Consider the following 27,159-nt stretch of genomic DNA (forward strand, 5'->3'; position numbering starts at 1 on the left):
AAACACCGGGTTATAACGGAATTCGACCAGAACAAGTCAAATTATAGCACTTTTAAAAATTCGGAAAAAGTCATTTTTTGACCTCGTTTTTGAGGCCAAAAATGGGCATCAAAAATGCCATATCTCGGCTATCGTAAAAGCTACGACCTTGCGGATGGTCTCGTTGGATTCAGAACGACGAAACTAAGACAAAACCGTTGGAATTTTCCCGATAGTGCCCATAGAAGCCGAGATATGGACCTCCAAAGTTTGGGATTTTTCATTTTTAGGGTATACCCCCCCGTATCGAATTTTTCACCAAAAATTGATTTTTTTCGAATTTGAGCTAACTATATCAGCGGCTTGTTCCCATCACCTACAACACGAAAACACCGGGTTATAATGAGTTTTGAGAAAAACTAAGGGAGTTATAGCGCTTTGAAAATGCGAAAAATCGATTTTCTTGAAACCCGAAAATAACTATAGAAACCCCTATTAGCGGCTTATTCCCATCACTTACATTACGAAAACACCGGGTTATAACGGAATTCGACCAGAACAAGTCAAATTATAGCACTTTTAAAAATTCGGAAAAAGTCATTTTTTGACCTCGTTTTTGAGGCCAAAAATGGGCATCAAAAATGCCATATCTCGGCTATCGTAAAAGCTACGACCTTGCGGATGGTCTCGTTGGATTCAGAACGACGAAACTAAGACAAAACCGTTGGAATTTTCCCGATAGTGCCCATAGAAGCCGAGATATGGACCTCCAAAGTTTGGGATTTTTCATTTTTAGGGTATACCCCCCCGTATCGAATTTTTCACCAAAAATTGATTTTTTTCGAATTTGAGCTAACTATACCAGCGGCTTGTTCCCTTCACCTACAACACGAAAACACCGGGTTATAATGAGTTTCGAGAAAAACTAAGGGAGTTATAGCGCTTTGAAAATGCGAAAAATCGATTTTCTTGAAACCCAAAAATAACTATAGAAACCCCTATTAGCGGCTTATTCCCATCACTTACATTACGAAAACACCGGGTTATAACGGAATTCGACCAGAACAAGTCAAATTATAGCACTTTTAAAAATTCGGAAAAAGTCATTTTTTGACCTCGTTTTTGAGGCCAAAAATGGGCATCAAAAATGCCATATCTCGGCTATCGTAAAAGCTACGACCTTGCGGATGGTCTCGTTGCATTCAGATCGACGAAACTAAGACAAAACCGTTGGAATTTTCCGGATAGCTCCCATAGAAGCCGAGATATCGGCCTTCAAAGTTTGGGTTTTTTCATTTTTCCGGTATACTCCCCCGTTTGGATTTTTTTCAGAAAAATTTTTTTTTTCGAATTCGAACTAACTATACCAGCGGATTGTTCTCATCGAGTAGATCACGAAAATACCGGGTTATAACAGAATTCGATCAGAAATAAGGGAATGAGAGCACTTTGGAAATTCGGAAACTGTCACTTTTTGACCTCGTTTTTGAGGCCAAAAATGGGCATCGTTATAATTGCTTCGTTAAAATGAATAGATAACTTCAATATATTTAAAAATAGACTAAAACTGTCGTCTACAATACCAACGAATTTAGCAACATGCCAAAAAACACTCCTGCCTAGTCAGTGTCTGTACTGTTTGTTGGTACTTTTGTGGTTATTATATTGCCTAAGTTTTAGATGTGTGTAATTAGGTTTTTTTTAATAATAGTTTTACTCTTTTAAGTAAGTTAGTTAGGATTATCAGTTTCTTTCTCCTGATTCTATTGTATGTAGTATCAAATGATCAAATAAATCAGTAATGAGTAAACAATCATCCACAAACAAAATTCATTTAATTCCATTTCATACTATTTTCGGATAATAAATCAGTAAAACAGTTAGGTTTTTCTATTTATAACTATTGTTCGTTGCAATTAATACCCTAGATCGATTTAAAAACAATAAAACGCCCACATACGTACCCTTGTAGCAACTGCGCGAACGTCCTCATAAAAACCGCCCGAATTTCCTTATCCAGCATAATCGTTTGCGGGGCCCTTAACGCTAACGGGGGAAAAGCGTGGTCCGCGCAACTCAGTTCCGGTTGCAATATTAAACTGAGCGCCTCCTGTATGCTGGTAAATAACGGCTCGGATAGTAACGGTACCGAAATACCATCTGGGATTATAATGGAACCGCCGTCCAGATCCGCCACTATTACATCCATCTGAAACAAGACGTTTTGTGGCCAAGAAGTTGCCTTTATTTTGTTCAGTTACCTGTTCGGCAACTTCGGCCCTCAGGGACGAATGCACCCCCATGACAAACGGGGTGGGTGTAGATAAAACCTCGATTAACGGGGCGGGTAACAGTGGGATATAAACGTGGGTGTATCGAAATGGGTACATCAGTGCTGTTAAGGCTCTACACGCTTCTGTTAGTCTGGAAATTATGACATAATTTGGTTTAGGAAGAACAATAAAATTTCTTTTATGCCACGAGTTTCATTATTCTAAGAACAGTCATTGCAAAAGTTGGATATACTTAGAATGTAAATGGAACATTCTTTCTTATTATTAGGCCTTTCGTGGTCAATAATTAATTTTAAGTGTTCAAATGAAAATAATATATTACTGGTTGATTAACCAAACTCATCTAAACATTGCAAAACTTCCTACTAAAAAATAAAACTAAGATTAAATTAACGCTGTACTTTTGTAGAGAAATAAAAGGAGTAAAAGAAAAATACCTTCATGTTTACAAACCAATTTACATTTCTTTGATAAAAGATACACACATTAAATTCCGTTTTACATGGATCAGCAATAAGGGTAGTTAAAGGGATATACGAGGGTGGCCCCAGAAGTACCCAGCCTAACCTAGAGATGTCGATAGTAATTTGAAAAATATCAGTGTATTAGAAAGTATACAATTAATCTATAAAGCATATGTTTCAAGTTTGAAGACGCCACGTTGTTTAGTATTTGTTTGGCAGCCATCAATAGTGAACGTTTTCAGTGAATTTGTAAAAATGGAGAAAATTGGTCATCGTTATGTGATACAATACTTTTATTTGAAAGGCCTCAGACCAACCAATATAAAAGCTGAACTGGATTCTACTCTGGGTGAGTCTGCTCCTTCGTTAACAACAGTAAAATATTGGATAGCAGAGTTTAAACGAGGCCGCACGAGCTGCCAAGACGAGCATCGCAGTGGTCGACCGAATGAGCTGACGACTCCAGAAATTTTAAAGAAAATTCACAAAGCGGTACTGGATGATCGGAAATCTTGAAAAAGGTAAAACTATCAACGGCGAGTATTACGCGAACTTATTGCAACGTTTGAGCGAAGAAATCAAGCAAAAACGGCCGCATTTGGTTAAGAAGAAAGTGTTGCTTCATCAAGACAATGCACCAGCTCACAAATCCGTTATTGCAATGGCCAAAATTAACGAATTAAAGTTTGAATTGCTACCTCGTGCACCCTATTCGCCAGATTTAGCCCCCTCAGATTATTTTCTGTTTCCAAACTTAAAAAACTGACTCAGTAGTGGTCAAAGATTTTCCAACGATAAAGAAGAAGTGATGTCTGCAGTTAATGGCTATTTCGAGGCGCAAGACAGTTCTTATTATAAAAAGGGTATCGAACATAATCTCGAATAATTTTTTTTTTAAGTTTTCCTTATTGGGTCGGGTACTTCTGGGACCACCCTCGGACCCCTAATTTATTTGAATAGTGAATAAATTCTTTTACTGAATAAAATGTCACGTTTCTCGCTTAATCATAATTATATCAAATTTTTTAATGTAAAACAAGAAATCTTACATATGTAAAGAGAGTATGCTGACATTATGCCGAGTTTTTTAAATAATGGTAACCAAAGTATGATGCACATATTGTCCTAATTATTGCCTTTTGAATGACAAATATCCTCTGCATGAGAGCAATAGAATATTATGCCATCACCTATGCAAATGATATTTTCTTCCCAGTCCAGGTTCTTATTTATAGTAAGTCTTGAAAACTTGTACCTAATTGCTGGATATTAATTCCATTGATAGACAGAGTCACCGTATTCTTATTTTTGTTATTCCTACTTTGAAAGTAAATAAAGTTGGTTTTGATTGGAACTAATAATATTTCATTACACCATGTCTGCCTTTTCAGAGCAGTGGGATTTGCAATATTTAATGTGATTCTTGTTTGACACATGATTTATTATCAGCAAACTATACAAGGAAAGAAGGAGAACCACAAAGAACACTGCCCAAGTCTTGGAACAGACTGATTTATTAATAAGCAGAGGGGAAAGGATATTTTATCAGAAACCCTCTTCATATACTTGTCAATTCCAGCAGACTGTTTAGTACAGGTTTTTTAAATAATAATAGAGGGCCTACAATTGGATGGATTATTGTGGTCACCGCCTTTGTGTAGAGGAACAATCACTGCTCTTTTAAGACAGGCTGGAAAAGAATCATTTATAACATCTGCGAGGGACTCTAGAGTCTTTCTTGGAAGAACCAAAAAAAATCCTCAAAGACAGCTAATCCCATCCTTTAGGATAATTGTAAATAATTTGTTGGACTAAAGAATAGTGTATCTTTAACTGTTATTTTATTCATAAATTCGTCAGGTCCATACTTGCTTGAAATACCTTGGGCTAGCTTGGTTGCAATGTTATAGTAATATGAAATAAGGAGTTTAATTCAGAGGAAGGGTATTATACTTTTCTCTGAGCTCATTTACACAATACCCAGATTCCTTGGATTTATTAGAAGTAAAATAGTATATCTAAAGGTTCTCTCTTTAGATTCAAAGAAAATTGCCCAATATAATGCAGGCATCTCATATTTTTCCCTGATATTTTTAATACCTTTTACCAATCATTTTTTATATTGACTATTGAAAAAGAGTTATTAAAATTTTGATATTCCTTAATGCAATGTTGCCAATTTATTTTCAGAGCCTATGATATTTTGCCATTTAACCACTGATGTCTAAACCTAGCGAAATATTTTCTCAAGTAAAATATACCACATTTAATTTTTTAAGATCTTCAAGGCTTGACTACTGACAAATATGCTGATCAGTAAACTTGTACACTGGCAATTTATATTTTCACTACCTAAATTTGTCCATATATAATTAATTATAGCTGACGAAGCAAACATACTTAAAGTAATAGTTTATTTCTTCCAGGCAGTTGATCATGGGATAGTTCAAAAAAAACAATTTGGCCTGCAAGAAAAATGAATTCATGACTTATTTCTTCCCGGCAGTACAACCATGGTTTAAAAAAAAGTCTCCAAAGTTTGCTTCATCTGCCTGGAAAAACTAAGAAATCCCTTAATCTATTTTCCTTAAGTCCCTAATATGAAAATGCCTAGAATCTTACCCGGAATATAAAATAACATATCACACACTTACCTATTGTAACTCTTAGAGTGAAATAATATCTTATGTTCAGTCATTATGGCACAAAACAATGTCAAAACATTACGGATCCCCAATTGCTGAAAAAGTAAATTTACAGAGGTATGGGTAACTGGAAGTGAAGGAGAAAGAGGTGGTTGCAATGCCTGTCTATCACCCGCACCAATACTAAAAAAAGACAAATAAGTATAATAGATATACAGTGAAAGTTACTTATTACCTGAATCGTACTTGAGGTCCCCCAGGAGGAGGTACTTGTATACACCCCAAGATGTTACCAACTAAAGTCTCAAGAGGCACAGGCATGTTTTCTATGTAGACACAATAAATTATGCCCAAACAGTTCTGAAAAAAACTCCATGATATTTGTTAATTGTTTAACATAATCTACTAACCCGAAAAGTTTCAATATAGTCCAACCTGGAGACTAACACAAGACATTTGGGTGCATACATAATGCTACTATGAGATATTGATGGAATAATCGGTTTAAGGAGCACTGAGTCTCCTTCAATTGTATCCTCTTCCTAAAAAGGATGAGAATAAAATGAAATTTAGTATTTTTAGACAATTAGGTACCTCATCTACAGGTTTGCTAGGTGTTATAGAGACAGTTTCATTGAAACACAGACAGGCACAGTAATGGCGGTTGGCATCCATATCTGTCAAGACAGAGACAAAGAATCTTGGCTCTTGCCTTTCTGTGGATAGGGTCCATCCTTGAGGTTGGCAAAACTATGATGGAAAGCAAGATTGTAGTGATAAATGAGGCCGAATTATTTTAAACTATTTTTAATCCTTAAGTTCTTACCCATTCTATTCCTTCTATAAATGGAGTGTCTGGCCAGTCTTTTTCAGGAAATCTTTGTAAGATGATGCCACTTCCTAAAAAGGCAAACTGTTGGAATTACTTAATTTATAATCTACACTTCTAGGTCTTCCAGGTGGATAGTGAAATAAAAATAAAAAAAGCTATTTTTAAACTAATACCCACTTTTTTGTAAATAAAATTTGTGTTGGCAGATGAAACTAATTTATTTATTTACGGACTTGCCATTTTACAATAAATAGAACTAATTACTAAATACAGTATAGATATACATTGCTATACAAAAAAAAAAATGAAAGTATATATCACAATATATGCCTTAAAGATCCTCTAAATCTTGCCTCTGAAGTTCCAAAAAAATCATAGAGTTTGCATTATTTAACATTCTTGTAATAGGGTTATTTTTGCCATAATTTGTAGAATGGTAAGGAACATAAAAAACGTTAGTATGCCGATTCCTTCTTATAGATACATTCAGACATACTAGATTTAAAAGATCTGGACAATCAATTACACCATTAATAATCTTGTGAAGTAAACGAATTTCAAGATTTAGTCTCCTCCCTTCCAAAGTATCAATATTAAGTAGCGATCTTAATTCACTATAAGAATAATCATCTCTGATATAACCACACCTGTAACCAATATAACGAAGAAACTTATTCTGCACTTGCTCAATTGCAGTTACATAACAAGGGTTCCAGATAGGTGAGCAATACTCCAGAACACTTCTAACTAGTGAGCAATATAGTTTCTTTATCGTAAAAATTGAAAAGTCCTTACTAGACCGTACGATGAAACCCAACATTCTATGAGCCCGAGAGATAATACCCGATATATGAATATCAAATGATAATTTGCTGTCCAATACAACACCAAGATCCTTCATTTCATCGGTAACCTTTAAGTTAGTATGGCTGATGGAATAATTGTAAGAAATAGAACTTTTTACTCTTGAAAATGATATTTGATAGCATTTTTTTACGTTAAGGCCATATGATTTGCTTGAGCCATAAAAATTATCAATGTCTTCCTGAAGAAGCTTAACATCAGTCATTGTTCTAATAGGCCGAAATATCTTTACATCATCTGCAAACATTAGTACCAAGCTATTTTTTTATATTTTGAGGTAAATCTAATAGGAACAAATTGAACAGAAGGGGACTGCAGTGTGACCCTTGAGGTACCCCTGATGAAACAATTATAGGTCTAGACACCGAACTACCATATTTGGACTCTCTGCATTCTATCAGTTAGAAAACTATTTAACCAATCAGCTACCCTACCGCTAATTCCCAAGGCCCTTAACTTTGCAACCAAGAAATTATGGTCCACTCTATCAAAGGCCTTGGAAAAGTCAGTATAAACAGAGTCGACTTGACACCCTTGCTCCATATTGCTTAAAATAAAATTTATGTACATTAAAAGATTTGTATTGATAGATCTATTTTTTATCAAACCATGTTGCTCACTATTAAGTATACCACGACAATCACTGTACAGTTTTTTAGCAACAAGGGAGTCAAACAGTTTAGTGATTTAATGATTTTATTAGGCATCAATTAATGGTTATTATGAATAAATATGTAGGAAATAGGAGTTTTTTAGTGTGCCCCTGGTGTCCTAACGTATGGGAGTAAACTTACTTTCTTTTTGGTGATCATAGCCCACAACAACAAAATAATCTGCTAGCCTGGACATTGTTTATTAACAAAACAAATCCTGCAAAACATTGGTTCCTCCACTTGTCATGTTTAATACTAAGCAATCACTTTAAATAAGAAATTACTCATGAATTCCGCCAGCAGTAGCAGTAAACGATCAAAGTTTAATAACTTTTATCTCCAGCCTCCAGCACAATAATAATTACCACTGTGGCCTCGTTAAATTTATGTAAATTGAAAAAAAAAATGGAATTCCTCGAGTAAACTAACCGATTATCCCGTGCATTGCTTTCTATAATTATTATTTTTAACAGCCACACCCCTGGAATTTTTCCTATTTTCTAAACATATAAATGTTTTGCTTTGATTTATTTAATTCTTCGCCATCTTAGGTGAGCATGTTTCGACCCGCTTTGACACCTGTCAGATGGGTTTTTGACAGGTGTCAGATGATTTTTTGACAAGGGCTTCTCTTCTAAACAGCTGATTTGGCTAAGGGTGTGTTCTTACGAACGAATATTTGTTCACACAGAGCATAAAAATTGATATGCTAGTTGTTTCTAGAATGTTGCTCCCAACGAGGATTTAGTTAATATTAAAACTAAGGGAATAAGAGCACTTTGAAATTTTCCGAAAAAGTCATTCTTTGATGTAGCAACATTCAAACGAACAGCGTTGCCAATCTTAATATTTTTCCTACTAGCCCATGTTTTTTGAATTCAAAGTTTATTTCATTATTTCTTCCTATATAATTAGCAATAATTATTTTTCCTATTATTAAGCAATTCCTAACCACATACCGAAAAAACCTTTTTAACACACCTGTAATAAAATAAAAGTGCCTAGAAAATATAAGGTTATATATCCTCCTTAGGACTATCATAAATCCGACAACCTCGCCGTATAAAACCAAAACAAAAAAAAAACTGTCATTTTAATATTTTTCAATTTTATGTACATGGTTCGTTTAAAACTTTTTAAATAAATAAATAAACGTGTTTGTTGTGAAATGTCTGGTGATAACAGCGATTCGGACTTGGACGAGAGTAGTAAGGCCCCCCGTGCCAGGAGTCTCGCTTTAGATTTAGGCGACGATTGTCTGCACAATGTTGACTCGAATAGGTTAGGATCTGAGCCCCCTTTAGGTATGTGTACTGGTTGAATTCATTATTATATAAAATACTTAGATAATGCTTCCTAAATAGATTTCAAATGTATCAATTTGGGCACACGGATCAGTATAATAGCAATGTATTTTCCCGGTCATCTTTTTAAATGTTTGGCACTGTTCGTTGGCTAAAAAACTGTCTTTTATTAGCTATTAGGACTTAGTTTTATTCATAGTTCCTTTAAATTTTATGGATAATAAGGATCCCCATTCTTTTCTCATAAACTGTTAAAGTTTTGACTGAATCTATCTAGAATTCTTTTTCTATTGGAGTATTTCCCGAACAACTTAAAACTGCTCTAATAATTCCCCTCTACAAGGGAGGAGATCTTGATTTGCCTTCCAATTTTAGACTAATTTCTTTTCTATTGACACTTTCAAAACATGTAAATCAAGAATGATTGATGAGCATTTTTAAATCAATATAAGATTTGTTAGAGGCGTAGTTTAGGTTTCGATTATACAAGAATAATACTGGTTAATAGCGCAGGTATACAAGGATAATAAGCGCAGAGGTGGAGGTGTATTAATTTACATTAGAGACTTTATAAATGCCAAAAAACTTAGATTACAGTACAATTCAGTTGAGCAGTTGTTTTTAGCTTGTAATGTGGGCGGGAGTAGTTTTGTAATTGGAGGGGTGTATATCCCACCTGGGTCCAATACGGATTCTTATGAAGGACATTGTCAGTCAGTTGATATTCTCAGGCAACAATTTTCAAACTCTGACTTTATTATTTTTGGTGATTTTAATGTTCCGGATGCTCTTTGGGAAAATGATGAGTTTGGAACTGTTGTTAGATGCCCACCTAACTCATGTGGATTAATACTTGGGGAGTTTTATTCTTACCTTAACTTTTTTCAAAGGAATTTTGTGCCAAATGATAGAAATGCCTTTCTTGATCTCACTTTTACAAATAGGAATGATCTAGTGGTGAGTGAAGCTGTTGACTGTGTTTTTGATAAATCTGTCTATCATAAGCCTTATCATTTTGAATTAACTTTTAACAATGGTAAAGAAAAAACTTTAAATTTTGTACAGTTCTTCTATGACTTTAGAAATGCAAATTATTTGGGTGTTAATAGTTATTTGTGTGGAGTTGATTGGGACCATGTTTTGAATGTAATTAATATTGATGATGCGGTTTCAGAGTTCTATCATATATTGAATATGGCTATAGCTTTGTTTGTGCCTCTTAAGAGATTCAAAACCTCGTCTTTTCCCAGTTGGTTTTCAGGGGAGTTAAAGTACTTGATCCAGCAAAAGAAAATTTCACATAAAAAATATCAGTCTAGTCATACTGTTGCAGACTACGAAGTCTTTTCAGATCTTAGAGCTAGGTGCAAAACTCTACCAGTTTTAAAAGACTTGACAGTTTTTCCATCCGAGTGGAAACTCAGTTTTATTACTCCTATATTTAAATGTGGTGCTGCTAATGAAATGATCAATTACAGGAGTGTGTGTGTACAGTCTGCCATCCCAAAACTTCTAGACAGTCTTATTTATGACCAAATTAATTTTTATTGCAAAGAACTTCTGTTAAATGAACAGCATGGCTTCAGTCGTGGCAAGTCTGCTATTACAAACTTGTTGCTGTATCAGGGTGCTCTGTTAAGTGCTTTGGAGAGGGGTGAACAGGTGGATGTAATATATACAGACTTTTCCAAGGCATTTGACAGTGTCAACCATAGCTTATTATTAGAAAAATTGAGACTTTTTGGTTTTTCAGATTGTTTGGTGGCCTGGTTTGCGAGTTTTCTTTCTGACAGATTTCAGCAGGTACAAATTGGGGATGCTAGGTCGCATCTTATCAGTGTGACCTCTGGGGTTCCACAGGGTGGTCATTGTTCTCCCCTGTTGTTCAATATGTTCATTAATGATATTTTGGTTTGCTTTAAAAATAGTAATTTTTTGTTATTTGCCGATGATTTAAAGTTTTATAAGGTGATCAGTTCAGAACAAGACATGGTTCTCTTGCAAGATGATCTGAATAGATTGTGTGAATGGTGTGTTGGTAACAGTTTAGCTCTGAATGTGGGTAAATGCAGTTACATTAGTTTCTACAAAAGAAACAAACGGGTAACTTCCTCCTATACTATTGATAATGTTAATCTTAGGTACACTGAAGTAGTAAAGGACCTTGGTATCTTTTTTGATGAACAATTGAATTTTAATACCCATGTAAATACTATTATAACTAAAGCATCTAAGGTCCTTGGTTTTGTCCTGCGCAATTGTAAGGATCTGTCGGTTGAAACTTGCAAAAGGTTGTACATATCACTTGTTGTCTCTTTGTTGGAGTATGGATCAATGATTTGGTCTCCTCTGTACATGAATAATTGTATGGCACTGGAGAGGGTTCAAAATAAATTTCTACGATTCTGCCTTTATAAACTTCGCATTCCAGTTCCTAATGACCATTGTTATGATGAAGCAATGAACTTGCTGAATATGCGGAGTTTACTTAAGAGACGCACTGAGAATGATTTGGTGTTTATTTATAAACTTTTGAATGGCCTTGTGATTTGTCCCGAACTACTTAATAGGATTTCATTTAATATTCCATACCGTAATCTGAGGGCAAATCGATTGTTTTCTTTGCCTTATCATCGTACCAACTATGCTATGCACTCGCCTGTCGAAAGGACCTTGAGGCTGGTAAACTCTACTGGAATTGAAGTTTTAGGAATTTCCTTATTGCATTTTAGGAGTCTTATTAAGAGTTTGTAAGATTTTGTTTTTTGAATTAATTTTGCTCCATGATTAATGATTTGAAATACATTTGATCATTGTCATTGATAATAATATATTTTGTTTTTTCTTACCTAATTTTGCATTGTTAATTGTTCTGATTTTGAGAGAATATTATTACTACTTGTAAAACGGTTTAATTATCCTTGGTATTAAGATTAAGTCTGATAATTATTGTTAATTAGTAATTAGTGGTTAGGTAGTATAGCTTTTATTTCTTTTTCAGAAATATATATATTTTTTGTAATGGGGTTGATCCCGTGTATAAATAAATAAATAAAATAAGTAAACTACTGACCCTATGTGTTCTTTTTTTGGAGGCCCTCTTTGGAAATATGGATTGTAGATCAGTTCAGTAGATCTGGGAGATCTCAAATTGTATCTGTTCAAGGAAAAATGATAGCAGCTTCCAATAAGTTGATTCAAGGGCATTTCACTTAATTTTATTAAGAGAACTATACATTTTCCACTAGAAAAAGCCACTTTTCCCACTATATTTGAATCAGCTAGAGTTATTCCTTTGTTCAAAAAAGGAGACAGGAAAAGTGGAAACTAATTATCATCCGATCTTCTTGTTGAGTGCAGTATCTAAGGTGCTTGAATCATATTATGTATTCAATCAAATTTCAGCTTTCAGCATTTAATTTATTTACAATCTGTCAGCAGACAGAAGTGCACAATCAGCTATGATGCAGTTTTTGGTCGAACTAGATTAAAATAGTAGGTTAAGGACATTTCATAAATCCTAGCAAGAAGTTCGACTTAATAAACCATCAGCTGCTAATCAATAAACTTGAGAGTTATGGTTTACGAGGGGCAATCCAGTAATCGGTCAATTTTATCCTTCTTTCAGGTCTCAGGTTGTTAAAATGAATGGTGTCTTTGGGGTTCCACAAGGATTTATCGTTGGACCATTGTTTTTTCTAATATGCACATGGAAGACCTGTGTGCTTACCTTATAAACACAAACATTTCTTATTGTTTGCTTCAAATCCACACAGGTACAACGCCAAGTATACAAATTTGTCCAAATTCCTTTACCTCTCCTGAGATCCGAGTTCTGACAACCACCTTCCCTTAATCATAAAAAGCCTTGATTTTCAATTGTGCAAACAGTTCAAGATTGGCAGCCGCGTATACTGACGTCGGCACGGGCCTGGGTTCAAAATTTTCGCCGGGCCCTGATAGGAAAACGCCGAAAATAAAATAAATATTTTTTTTTTGTATGACATTTATTTATATTACTATATTAAAACACGTTAACGTATATCTTAGTACCTACCTACACCTATCCTATCTAATATAAAAGAAGCATTTAATAATAAAAAAAAATCCATCTAAAACGTTTTTTTTCTTGCTTTGGAATTTGCAAAAGTTGAGATAATATTATCAATATTGAGCTCTCGAGATATCTCATTTTCAATAGAAAAAATTGCCAAAGCAGACAACCTTTCTTGGCCCATATTACACTTCTTAAGTAATTTTTAATTTTGAAAACGATCTTTCTGAAGAAGCTACTGAAACAGGAATTGTAAGAAAAATATTGCATGCGGTTACAATTTCGCTAAAACTGCAGCAAGATGAAAAATGTTGAATCAAAATAAATTCGAGTAGTTCTAAAATCGTATTGATGTCATTTATTTTTCCCTGAAAGCATTTTCTAAAAGATATTAATTGGGAAGCAATTGAATCAGATAGATCGTCTGGATATTTAATATATAAAGCCTTTCGCCCATTTCATATAATGTCTTATCTGAAATGGATAAATTACGTATAGTTTTTGGTAAAATTACCCTAAAAGTGTCGTAAATTTCGTTCAATGCGCCACTCCTGCTTTTTATTTGAGCAATAACTATGTCGATTGTTTTATAAAAAACATTAATTTTAAACCATTCATCAACGCTTTCAATGTGGTGGTGGTTTCTGCTCTCGTCAAAAAATATCTTGGGGTGAACTATTCTTTTTTGCACGAACTGAGTAGAAGTACCCCATTCTCCTGCCAATTCAATAGCTTCCTGCATTAATAAGTGAAAATTATTCCTCAGTTCTTTCATATTTGCATATAAAGTATTAAATAATGTGACAGATTGATCAATATTTTGGTCTTTATTTTGTAAGAGCCTAGAAACGGTATCTACTTGTTTTAAGGCATTTGTTTCAATTATAATTAATGTTGCTTTGGTAATTTCCGCTGTATTTTGAGAAGTAAGTATTATTTTAGAAAGTGTCTTTAATACATCAGTGTATACCTAAACCAAAGCATCATGCCTGGACTACCACCGAGTAGGTTTTTAAAGTTAGATTATTTTGCTTTGCACTTTGCAATAGCGCCCATCGTTTGATGCTGTGACCAAAAAACACATAAATTTTGAACCATGTCAAAAAAGTTTCTTACTTCCGCAATATCTTTAACTGAATCATTAATAATTAAATTTAAATTATGTGCTGCGCAATGCACATATGGAGCATGTGGTGCTAATTTTAAAATTTCCGCTTTTACACCTTTATACACACCGCTCATGTTAGCAGCTCCGTCATAACCCTGCCCACGAAGCTTTTTTATAGAAAGATCATGGTTGTTTAGAATTTCCAAAATGGTTTGGTAAAGGCCCGCACCAGTTTGGTCCGTTACTGGAATAAAGCCTAAAAAAGATTCGTGGATTTTAATTTGCGCCGGTGTGACATATCTAATTATTATACTTAACTGATCAACTTTTGCAATATCATGGGTGGTATCAACTATAACTGAAAAAAATGGAGCTTCTTTAATTCTCTTTAAAATTTCTTGTTTAACCGAATTGCTTAATATTTGAAAAATTTCGTTCTGAATTTTTGGGCTTAAATACGTAACAGATTTTTTTTTCCTTGTGTTCCAATAAATGTTGTAATACGGGATCATACTTTGAAAGCAATTGAATAATAGATAAAAAAAGACCTGGATTCTTTGAATTTTTTCTTTCATTATGTCCTCTAAAAGGCATGTTGCAAGAAGCTAGTGTTAGGGTCACATCAATGACGCGCCTTAAGATTTTTCTCTATATAGAAATTTCCTGGCGCATATTTTCATCTAATTCTTGGTCAATACTCTGAAAGTATTTTCGTGTTTAATTTTTTTTAAGTCCGGCTCTAGCCAACTCAATACGTATAACGTTAGTAACATGCACCGATCTCACTTTTTTTCACTCAAATTAATGTATTTTTATCATTTTATATTTTAATTAAAATTTAAAGTGTGCAGTAAAATTTTTTGTCATCTGCACGAAAAAACTAAGAAGATGCTGAGATCGCAGGGCCCTTGCGGGGCCCGGGCCCGTGTCTTTTGAACACTTTAGACCCATATGGTCGGTACGCCGCCGAACATTGGTGTAGCGTGTTTTAGATTAAATGCGTTTAGAACTTATCATATAATCCAAAAATGCATTAATAAATAGGGTGTTCTATTTAAAATAATAAAGTTGACAGCTGCCTAGTCTTTTTGACGCACCCTGTATATTTTTCAGAAACCTGAAAACATGCAAAAAAATAAATGAGTATTGACATGTCCGAGCCTTTTTCAACCAGGTAATTTGTTTACCTGTAAAAGGTATTTTACCACACTGTATATTGTTTGATTATACATTATATGCTTTATGACAGCATTGCCACCAAGATGTAGATAATAAAGCTTTTATTGACTTGAATATTTATCCTAGGCAAGTTTTATTGTTGATACTAAACCACCCTTTGCAGCATCTGCAAACCCCGAGGTCCCACAAGCGTCATGTCCCTCAACCACAAACCCGTTTTCCTTTAAACACTTTTTAAGGGAAAACTCCAATCCCAGTAGAAATTATCAGTCTCAAGGGGCACGTCCGAAAATATACAGGTAAATTTATTATTGGGAATTTGATAAATTTGACTAATTTTTTTTTAAATGATAAATGCAGAGAACACCGGCCTAGAAACGTAACACCCCCGGAAAGTCCCCGTAGACCCGCAGGCAGCTCAAGAAGAATCGGGGAATTTTCGTCGGCGTTACCGGATTTTGTGCAGGATCATCTAGTCATTGAACAATGTTTTTTAGGTACTTTTATAGGGATGTCAATATATCATGTATAATTAATTCCTAATTAAAGGTACAGAAGCGAAAACGAGTATTAATACTGACATAGATTTGCCGGACTTTGCACAGAACGAGAGGGTCGTTAATGGTCCCAATGTCTCGAGGTAAGAAAATTACCAAAAGTTGTCAATGATTTTTCAAAAATCCCGACGCGTTCGGTTGTTTGTCAAGGGAAAACCATGTAAGTAAAAATTATTAAAGTAATAAATTAATTAAAAACATAGTAAAACTTACATGATATTATCACAAAATGTCCATAAAAAGGTCAAAAACAAACAGAACATTTTAAAAAACGATAAATTTACAGGAATGTGGGTTAATAGGTTCGTTTAGACAATTAACTTGTATATTTATTTCTACCTATTTGTATTTTTACTTACATAGTTTTCCCTCGGCAATGGTTTAACAACCGAAACGCGTCGGGATTTTTGAAATAAAGATTGTGAAGTAAACAGGACCCTTCGCCTATTATTTTGCTCTACAGTTATGATTAATAAAAAGTGTACAACTCGTTTTAGGGCAAACTCTTTAGAAGATTCACTAACCGGACCAATTCCCTTAGACCTTCCCGGACTGGGGAACCCCACAGTACCGTTCGATCTGCCATTGTCGTCGGTCAATTTATCCACTGACTGTAGGACCACCCCCCTCGTAGAGGTGTGTACTATCTAAGCGTTTAGTGAAACATGTTGTGCTTTGAAGTGTTTATTTTATTTAACAGGTAGGAAACTCGAAAAGTCTCCCAGATTTCCTCACCGACGGTCCGGTGAGAACCGCAGCGGATGGGGCGACCCCTTCTCCACCTAAAGCGGCCCCGGATCCTCCGGTTTGTCGTCGATGTGCCGAACTTTCCGTCGAATTGGCCGGCGCTAGACAGAGGATCACCAGAGCCGAAGATATCGTAGAACAAAACTATGTAAGTTCATTTCAGTTTGTTCAGTCTGTGTTACGCACGCAGGGAACTGTCCTTGGGCCCGTATGGTTTTTTAAACTATACATTAATTCTATTTTTAATCTTCAATCCTCTGGTGAAATAACATGTTTCGCGGATGACTTTGGCGTTATCTACAGGGGAACCACTTGGGAAATTGTGAAAAGAAGCAGAATATGACCTGGTCAACGTTTTTAAGTGTTTTTTGTTTTTTTGAAAACACTTATACTACTCAAAAAATTGCATACAATTTTTTACACTAAATCTCTAAACAGTGCCTATAGCGCTGGCCTCGAGAAATAAGAATAACAATTAAAAAGAGTGTACACAAAAATCATAGTTAGGTATATACAAATAAATTTTAGGAAAAGTAGCCACACAATTAATCCGATTAAATAGAAAAGTATTTTTTTAAGTTTTATTACAAAAGTTTTAAAATTTTGAATATTTCTGAAATTATTAGGTAGCCTATTAAATGCTTTACATGCAGAGTACATTGGGCTATTCAATCCAATTATCGTACATGACATATAAATTTAACTGACCTCTGGTATTGTGTCTATGAACGTCATAATTTGAGAATAGTTGTTAGTTCCTCTGGTATTTAACATTTTTTGATTTTATCAAATTTCTTTGTTTTTTTTTCATATAAACAAGAATATCTCCGTTATTCTTAACACCACATAAAATTTAGATATATAGTTAGAAAAGTTTATAAAGAACCATGGTAGGTGACATCAACAGGCGGCATCTCGTTATTCTATCGATCGGGTCAGATGACTATGTCGAGGTCTGAAGACAGTGGAGGCGGCACACTTGTTGAAATTATTATTATTTATTTGTACTAGAGTTTAAATAGCCCTAGATTTTTAGTAGGTATAGCTAGCGATATTATAAGTGCGTTTGATTTAGTTGAAGTACCAACTAAGAATGCATATATTTGAATTTAATTGCTCCGAGATTCGTTTAAAAAAATGTAGATAAATTAAAATTATATTTTTTAGCATTGTGATGTGCCCATAAAAAATCTAATAAAAAATAGTTTTACTTACAGGAGGATGCAGTTCGCTAATTATTTTTAAAACAGGACTTCAAATAGGTAGCTGAAAATTATTCTTTATTCGCATTTTTTTTTTTTAAGGATTAGGTATTTTAAACGACTTGTGTAAAGAAACAAATTGGTATAAGCTTAAAGTTTTATTTCATTTTACATATTATATATTTTTATTCACTATCAGATAGTGTATTACAACCTAAATCAGATTCATCCGATGAAGACCATTCGATCTCTTCATCAGATGAGCCTGTATTTACTGTAAATTTTAAAGAATCCAATGCTTCATCAAAAAGGTGATGACTTTTGAAATATTGTTTTTCTATGTTGTCTATATGGTTGCAAATATTTATCCACTCATCATTCGAAATTTCCGCAAATTTATGCCTTGTCAAAGTTTCGACATCCGCCAATTTAAAAGTGGAATTTCTGTTTGCTACCCAATTCTTAACAGTTGCCCACATTTTTTCTATCAGATTAAGCTCTGGGTGGTATAGGGAGGCAAACGTAACACAATATGTCCATGCTTTTCCATTAGGTCGTCCAACTTGGTTTTTACAGTACAGTTACATACTTTTTTTATTTTCAGACACTATTTCATATAACTCTGTCTTGGTGAGTTTTGCATCAAATGTAAAATTACGTTCCTTGAGCCAGTCAACTATTTCCTACTTTTTACTTCCAGATGTAACATTCTTGACTACAGGCACATTGCGATAAGCTGCATTGTCTAATACTAGGACGGAATTAGGTAGTAAATTTAGAATTAACTGAAATAATCTCTCTCCCCTGGCTGTGAATTATTTGTCCCTATTTGCCTACTTTCTTATTTTATCTTAAGTTTTTGAGTAATTTTTTATACCAGGAGTTATCAGAAGTTAAATGTAACATTTGGGAAATGTGCAAAATTAGTGTCTTCTTCGTTGTTTTTCTAAAATTTGGTAAATAGGGACATGTTTTTTTTTTAGCAAAAACTACTGCATTTAATATGCTTTCTTGACTTTTATGTCTGGGGCACATTAAAATCTAATATTTATAGTATTAACATTAATACTCGAGACGAACTAATTAATCGAATTAGTGTGTGCTGCAATGAATTGCGACAAAAACAAGAGGGAAGACATTTTGAATAATTGATATAATTTTAGGTTTGTTTAATGAAATTTTGTTTTTTTAATTTTGGTCAATCAAGAAATATAAAGCTTGAAAACTTTCAATTTTTGTGGGTTTCTTTCTTTTGCCCATGATATTGCTGTGAAAACAAATAGCTATCACCAAAGTAAGTATATCATTGGAAAGCATATTAAATGCAGTAGTTTTTGCTGAAAAAAAAAACATGTCCCTATTTACCAAATTTTAGAAAAACGACAACGAAGAAGATACCACTAATTTTGCACATTTCTCAAATGTTACATTTAACTTCTGATAACAACCGGTATAAAAAATTACTCAAAAACTTAAATATACCCATCTTATAGCAAATTTAATTCTCTTTCAGATGGTATATCTAAATTTTATGTGGTGGTAAGAATAACGGAGATATTCTTGTTTATATGAGAAAAAAAAACAAAGAAATTTGATAAAATCAAAAAATGTTAAATACCAGAAGAACTAACAACTTTTCGAAAAAATTTTATACGACTTTTTTGTTGCGACCTCTTAAAAGTTTGGCGGTTTTTTTAGTAGACACCCTGTATAAAGCGACTCTGTATTCGTAAGTATATCATACTGAAATAATATTTTAAGGACCCCATTTTGTAATATTTGGACATTGTCATATTTAGTCTTAGAACAGGTTCCCCATATAGGCAACAAATATCTGAGGTGGGACAAGAAAAAGACATTATAGATATTCGTTTTTATATTCTTCTGTAAGGTAGTTTCGGCTTCTATATATACAGGGTATCATTGCATTTATTTTGGATGTTATTTTGTTTATATGAGTTGGCCAATTCGATGACTGATCAATATTCAGACCGAGATATTTCATAAAAGTAACTTTCTCCAGGTTGATCCCATTTATGTTTAGTTGAATATTACCTATTTGTTTGTTTTTTTGCTTGAAGAGCATATATTTAGTTTTGTCTTTTAATCTGTTGCACACTAGCCATTTATAGTACAAGTTGTGCCAACTCTTGTTTATTTCCTCCTGTATATACGAGAAGCCAGTGTATATATACACCCCAAACTCAAAACGTACTAAATATACAATAAGGGCCCTAACACAGAGCCTTGAGGCATTCACAATACCTGTTTGAAGACAATTCACTAGCTACACCCTCCCAGGAAACATATTGACTTCTGTCATATGAGTAGCTCTGAATTAGTTTATAAAAATAAAAATAGATAATATAAAAAGAGGTTTCCAAATCCCATGAGCCTTAAGTTTTTTAACAAAATATCGAAACTACAATTTCTCTCCTAGCTAGCAGCGACTTTGAGATATAGCTAATAAAATCAAATGTTGCCGCGAGAGTACTGCTATTTTCAATGAAACCATATTGATAACTATACACCAATGTATTTTTGTTTATAAAATACGTGATTCTTTTTTTAATCATTTTTTTCTAGTATTTTTGATAGGGTGTTAACAACAGTAATGAATGGATCTGTTTAATAACCGAAAAACATACCATTGATTTTGAGAAAACCTTTTTTTATGCCATTTGGACACTGATTCCTTGCCTGATAATAGAGCACTTACTTTTCACTATTCTTCCTGGCAAATCAATTAACTTAGGAGATGTACTTGATCCTTACCTAAAATGGACTAATCATGTTTAACATGTTAAGAATAAAATTAGATCGTGTATAGATAAATTTAGAGGACTAAAAACGTATTTTCCACATTTAACATACGGTATTTTGGTTTGGGGTGGCGCTTTAAAAACACATATTAGGCCACTAGAAAGTGCAAAAATGGTTATTAATGATAATCTTAGGTAAAATTGTCCTTCGATCGCTCTCTATAAATATAAACCGGTATCTTGGACCTAAAGCAGCTATTTTTCAAATCTGTAGCTATAAGACAATTTAAGAAGAAAGATACACTATTATTAATTACACATCCGTACACTACTCGCTCAAAACACTTAACTGGCTACCTGCCAAAAATAAACACCACATTAGGACGGTTTTTTTACTTGTATCTTAGTCTCAAAAAATCATTTAGTACTCCCTGCTAGTCTTTTTGGGTTTAATTCTGTATTTTTATTTAAAGTAAAATTAAAGGAGTGGATTCTGAGCCAATCTAGAGAGTATATTGAATATGTCATAGACTATAAAAATAAGTATACATTTTTTTACAAAATTGCAAGCGGTAGTATAAACATACCCTAATTTATTACTGAATTAGACACAAAACCCTATTTTGACAGATATCACTACCAACTTGGCTGTTATACTTCCAAGACTTTATCAATTGTTCATTGTATAATGATATCAACTTGAAAGTTGTTGATTAAATGTATTTTAGCACTACTTAGGAGTAAAAACTGGCATAGCATAAGTACTTTTTATCGTTATTAATGAAATAAGTTTGATAGTACTAAATTGAGATTTTATTTTAAAAAACTACTTTGCTTAAATTATTACTCTGTGTACTCAGAAACCCTTGACAAGCTTAACCTTTTGTGGGTCATTTGTTTATTTAAACATTTTAATTTTAAACCTTATTTTACTGTATCTTGTTGAATAAACTTATTATTATTATTATTATCTAACCAGTGCCTAGAGCATACATAATTAAAGATTAATTCATGGGAGTGTAGTATGGAGGATTTGATTGTTTTTTTTTTTTGTTTTGTAGCAAAGGGCAAGTTCTGCCGAAAGAACCATCACGAAGCTCAAACAGGAACTGAAGACTTTAAAGGTAAAATCACTTTTGTATTCAGGGTTTATTTTAACAGTCATGGTTTAAACTGAAGGTGGTGATAGAGATATTAGTGTTAATATTTAAAGCCATAAACTAAATTAAATCGCCTCAAATTAGATTCAAATGAAACACGTGGAAGAGGAAAACATGCTGTTGAAAAGTTGGGAGGGAGCAGCCGCCGCGAGGGGCGGTGGTGAGCCGCCCTTGGAGGCGCGGACTCACCGGTTGGCTCAAGAACTGAAGGCGGCCGCCAGCACTGCCGAACACTCTTTAAGGTACTTTTAGACGTTGTTCCCTTTTTGTTTTCGGTAATACAGGGTGTGTTGAAATTTAAAAAAAAATCGAATTTTTCTCTCTGTATTAAAACGCTTTTAGCAGTTTTAATGAAGTACCAAGAAATAGTCCAGCTTTTCTCAAAGACATCGGCTTACATTAAATAGTAATGAGATAATCTAAAAGAACTATAAAACTAGAAAAATGAAATATCCCGATTATATATCCTGATCACCCTCCGCCCGATTTTGACTTAATTTCTACACTTGACTTGTGTCATGTAGTGTTGTTCTTTGCTTTTTTCGTTCTTTTTATTAGTGAATACACAAGTGGATCTGATGATGCCTAGTATGGGCGAAACACTAATTGTAATCCTCTGACTTTAATTTACTAAATTTGAGACCTGTGACTTGGAGAGTTTACGTCATTACTATTTAATGAAGTATTTTTAGTTTTTAAATAAGAGGTGGTGAGGCCACTTTTTAAGGAATCGCAAGTGATTTGACTATTAATTTTTCAAACAAACGCCACTGCCTTTTTGAAGAAAAAAACTATACTAATTTTCAAAAGAGCCCTTGAATTTTTGCGCAAGAGCCTTGAAACTTTTATTGGCACAGCGAAAAGTTCAATGTCATTACTCAATAAATAATGTAAATAAAACTCAAATGTTCTCCATAGCAACTAGGTCGTCTCATGTGGGCACAGGAGTTGTTCTATGGCGTCCCAGACGAAAAGTCTAGAGGGTCAAATCGGATGATCTTGCTGGCCAAGGGATTTTACCACTTCTACAGAGGCGCTTAAGAACGCTTTTTTTTTAAGTAAAGGAAAACGTAAAGTGCTTTTTAATCGCGCCGATAAAGTGGAATCTTGATCCATTTTTTATTTGAAACACGATCTACTTTAGTTTGTATTAGGTATGTGTAAAGAAAGAGTGCTTAATTAAGCTCTTATCTTTAAATATCTTACGAATTATTGGGTAAGCCTTTTGGGACCTTAAATACCATTTTAAGAATGGTTAATCAATCTTTAAATGTAGTTGATTTTATTGAGGTAGTATTACTAATTTGCCAGGAAAAAGTCAATTTAAATCGTCATTAAAGGGCCTCAACCAAAAACTACCAAACCTATTAAGTCAAACTCGTTTTTTCGCCCTTAAATTCATCCCCAAAAGTACCACTGTTTTTTTCGTGAAAAAATTATGAAAATATTTCCAAAGGTTCTCAAGTTATGACCAAAAATGTTCGTTAAATAATAAAAATCATAAAATTACAATTTGGTTTTAAATTCTTCATATTTGATGGCTCCTGGACCTTGGATGATAAAATCGCCTCTAACTCAAAAAGTTTTCGAGGTACAAAAAACATTTATATAAAAAATTGTTCGAAAATGATTGGACTCTTTTCATGTGTAATTCTTTTAAACATATTCCAACTATTTCATAGAAATATTTGCAATAAAATTGAGCAATTGATAGAAAAATTAGCAAAAAAAAGTGGTCCAACCAAAAATGCGCTTTCTATTCAAATCTTAAATTGAAAGTGACGTTTTTTACACTCAAATTCATCCTCAAAAGTCCCACTATTTTTTCGTGAAAAAATTATGAAAATATTTCCAAAGGTTCTCAAGTTATGACCAAAAATGTTCGTTAAATAATAAAAATCATAAAATTACAATTTGGTTTCAATTTCTTCATATTTGATGGCTCCTGGACCTTGGATGATAAAATCGCCTCTACCTCAAAAAGTTTTCGAAGTACAAAAAACGTTTATATATGAAATTATTGGAAAATACCTGAATTTTTTTTATGTGTTATTATTTTAATAACATTCCAACTATTTCATAGAAATATTTTCAATGAAAGTGAAAAATTGATAAAAAAAATTAGCAATAAACGTGGCTTAACCAAAAATGCCCTAACTATTTAAATTTTTAATTCAGAGTGACGTTTCTACTCTCAAATTTATACTCAGGAATCCTACTGTTTTTTCCTGAAAAAATTATAGAAATATTTCCAAAGGTTCTCAAGTTATGACCAAAAATGTTCGTTAAATAATAAAAATCATAAAATTACAATTTGGTTTCAAATTCTTCATATTTGATGGCTCCTGGACCTTGGATGACAAAATTGCCTCTAACTCAAAAAGTTTTCGAGGTACAAAAAACGTTTATATATGAAATTGTTGGAAAATAATTGAATTTTTTTTATGTGTTATTATTTTAATAACATTCCAACTATTCCATAGAAATATTTTCAATAAAAGTGAAACATTAGCAATAAAAGTGGCTTAACTAAAAATACTCTAACTATTTAAATTTTTAATTCAGAGTGACGTTTTTACTCTCAAATTTATCCTCAGGAATCCTACTATTTTTTCGTGAAAAAATTATAAAAATATCTCCAGTGGTTTTAAAGTTATGACCAAAAATGTCCATTAGGTAATAAAATTCAAAAAATTACAATTTGGTTGCTTTTGGACCTTGAATGACAAAATCGCCTTTCGAGCGCCTTTTGAGGCCCAAAAATCGTTTATATACAGTGCTTTAATTTCAGAAGGAACTGCCCTTAATACCTTCTTAAAAAAATAAATAAAAATCACGTCAATTTATATATACAGAGGGACGTTTAATTTACGTTTTTAAGGTGCTTTGAGCGTTCGAGAGTGGCTTAATGGACAATCTCCAGGCATGTTTATTGGCAGGTGTGGTATATTTGAATGGCCCGCGCGATGGCCAGACTTAACACCACTAGATTTTTGCTTTTGGGGGTTATTTAAAAAAGCAAAGTTTATAAAACCCCACCTGAAAATTTTTAAAGATTTAAAGGATCAAATTACTCGCGAATGTAGATATATTAGCGGACGAACGCTTACCAATGTTCGTGAGGAATTTCAAAACAGACTTTATTATTGTCTCGCGAATAACGGAGCATATTTTGAGCACTCCATAAAATAAATTCTGTGAACTGATTAAATTATTTATTGTTGCCCTTAAGATTTATATAGGACCCTTGTATTAGTTTTATTTTTTTACTCGAAAATGGGAGCGCGAAACTAACAGGGCCCTAATTTGTGAAAAACTGAAAAAATACGTTACATTCGTAAGGTTTTTGAAATAAACAGTGGCGTACCCGTTTTTTTCCAAAGATTTGCCTTTAGAGAAGTCAAATCAACTGCAATTCCTCAAAAAGTGTTGTTTTTTTTTACCACTTTTTATTTAAAACCTAAAAATTTCATTAAAATCTCTACAGAGGGAAAAAATCGATTTTTTTGCTCCGACTATCGGTGTCCTACCTCAAACTACTTCTCTATGGTTTCGCTATATACTCTAGCATTTTTGACCACTTAAACGGGGACACCCTTTGCCATTTGATGTGTTTTTCCTCCTTATTACGGAGTTTTCGATTTCAGGTCGTTGCTGACCGGAGTGGACAATCTTCGCATCATCGCCTCCACGTTGGAAAACTTCAATCGAATAGAGGAAAAACCGAGATTTTCTCATTTCGAGGACGACAGTACCGGACCAGCGCTTTAAATCGTTTTAGTTTGCCACTGTCATAGTTCTAGTGAGATTAGTTCGTATTTCGATTCGTTATCGGTAGGTTTTTATGGAAGAAAAAGTTCATATAAGAGGCATCACATTGTATATATAGTTTTATTGTTTTGTTTAATGTTTAATTGTATGTTTAATTCGAGGAACAAACACGTAAGGCGAGCTTAAGAAATAAAATATGATTGTATAAGCTATACGTTTCGTCTCTCATTTATTAATCTATTTTTAAATTTATATTGTCCGGGATCGAACTTGACGACATGTTTTATGTCTATTTTTCTTCTAATATTCAGGGGTGTCCCTTATTACTTTACCATTTCCCCAGGTCGCTGAAGATTTAATTATAATTTCTGAAACTCCCAGAACTTCCAGGTAGTTTCAAAAAACTGTCTGATGAATCACCCAGGCCCAATATCCATGCGATATGCCATCTATATCTCATTTGACGAAATATATTGCAATAAGCCTGAAATATCCCACGAATATGCTAAATATCATATATGCAAAAGCAATATCCATGATGCGGCAAGTCTAAAAAATAAAAAAAAATGAGGAATTCAATGGTTTATTATGGCCATCAACAACAACATTATTTTACAACCATCCAGGTTGTCAAATAAACTACAGTTGAAAAAAGGTTGGTGTAACTATAGAACCACCATATATTAATTATAAACCCCGTTGCAATTTTTTTTTCAATTAAAGGTCTTGTTGAGTATAATAAGTAAATGAGACAACTTTTCTCAATGATGAATAATACTCAAAAAGACCTTTCATTTAAATGTTGACATCAGTGGGTTGGTGATTCTAATTTTTGCAACCTCTATGACAGTTATTGCATAACGCATTTTTCCAACTTTTGATACTTTTCAAATTGACGGTCTTTATAAATAATTAAATATGCCTAAGTTATATTTTAAAAGATAAAAATTATTGCAGGCATATAGATTTAATATAAGACATGAGCATATATTATAGACAATAAAAAAATATTCCTGACATATGAATATGCCAATTAGATATTCTGGGCATATATATGCAATGTGTTTGTGCTGTCTGGGAAGTTACTTCAGTTGCCTGGGAGAAATAGAAAAACGATTTGAAATGCTTGGAAACCATAATAGTACAGGGTGTTACTTAAAGGTATGTCATAATTTAAAAGGGACATTCCTGGACCGATTTTAAGTCAAAAAGTTCATATAAACATGGGTCCTAAAATGATTAGTTTTTAAGATACAGGGTGTTAAAGTTTTTTTTTTTTTCGTTTTTAATAAATTTTTCAAATACGGTTTAAAATATTGAACTGAATTTTGGCTCAGGATATTATGGCATAAAAACACATTATTTAGATGCTCACCTACTTTTTTTTAGCAACTTTTTCTTGAGGATAAATTTGAGAGTAAAAACGTCGCTGTGAGTTAAAAATTTTGATAGTTACGGCATTTTTGGTTGGGCTAATTTTTCACTTTCATCGAAACTATTTCTATGAAATAGTTGGAATATTATGAAAAAAATTACACGTAAAAAAAGTCCAAGTATTTTCAAACAATTTTATGTATAGGGTGC

General features: G+C 33.4%; 2 protein-coding genes across 4 annotated transcripts in view; one reads left to right on the top strand and one right to left on the bottom strand.

Annotated features, from left to right (window-relative positions):
• Positions 1–8,312, bottom strand: part of LOC126741653 (myotubularin-related protein 13) — an 81,189-nt gene extending 72,877 nt beyond the window's left edge. For 2 of the 3 annotated variants that reach the window (XM_050448182.1, XM_050448181.1), the window contains exons 1-8: positions 7,873–8,311; positions 6,209–6,282; positions 5,977–6,132; positions 5,793–5,924; positions 5,618–5,742; positions 5,392–5,565; positions 2,241–2,403; positions 1,944–2,188 (exon numbers count right to left, since the gene is read on the bottom strand). In XM_050448182.1, the coding sequence (XP_050304139.1) occupies positions 1,944–2,188; positions 2,241–2,403; positions 5,392–5,565; positions 5,618–5,742; positions 5,793–5,924; positions 5,977–6,132; positions 6,209–6,282; positions 7,873–7,927 (1,124 nt within the window). In that variant the 5' untranslated portion in view covers positions 7,928–8,311. Of the gene's footprint in view, positions 1–1,943; positions 2,189–2,240; positions 2,404–5,391; positions 5,566–5,617; positions 5,743–5,792; positions 5,925–5,976; positions 6,133–6,208; positions 6,283–7,872 lie in introns of all 3 variants that reach the window. The other variant, XM_050448180.1, reaches the window with a different exon arrangement.
• A 501-nt stretch (positions 8,313–8,813) lies between these two features.
• LOC126741456 (uncharacterized) lies at positions 8,814–25,789 on the top strand. The gene is made up of 9 exons (XM_050447869.1): positions 8,814–9,035; positions 15,540–15,675; positions 15,737–15,873; positions 15,926–16,016; positions 16,431–16,569; positions 16,634–16,828; positions 21,706–21,768; positions 21,889–22,046; positions 25,452–25,789. The coding sequence occupies exons 1-9, from the start codon at positions 8,900–8,902 to the stop codon at positions 25,573–25,575; spliced, it is 1,179 nt and encodes a 392-aa protein (XP_050303826.1). The 5' UTR covers positions 8,814–8,899; the 3' UTR covers positions 25,576–25,789.
• Positions 25,790–27,159: the final 1,370 nt, after the last annotated feature.

This window comes from Anthonomus grandis, chromosome 10 (assembly GCF_022605725.1).
Source record: "Anthonomus grandis grandis chromosome 10, icAntGran1.3, whole genome shotgun sequence".
Taxonomy (NCBI): domain Eukaryota; kingdom Metazoa; phylum Arthropoda; class Insecta; order Coleoptera; family Curculionidae; genus Anthonomus; species Anthonomus grandis.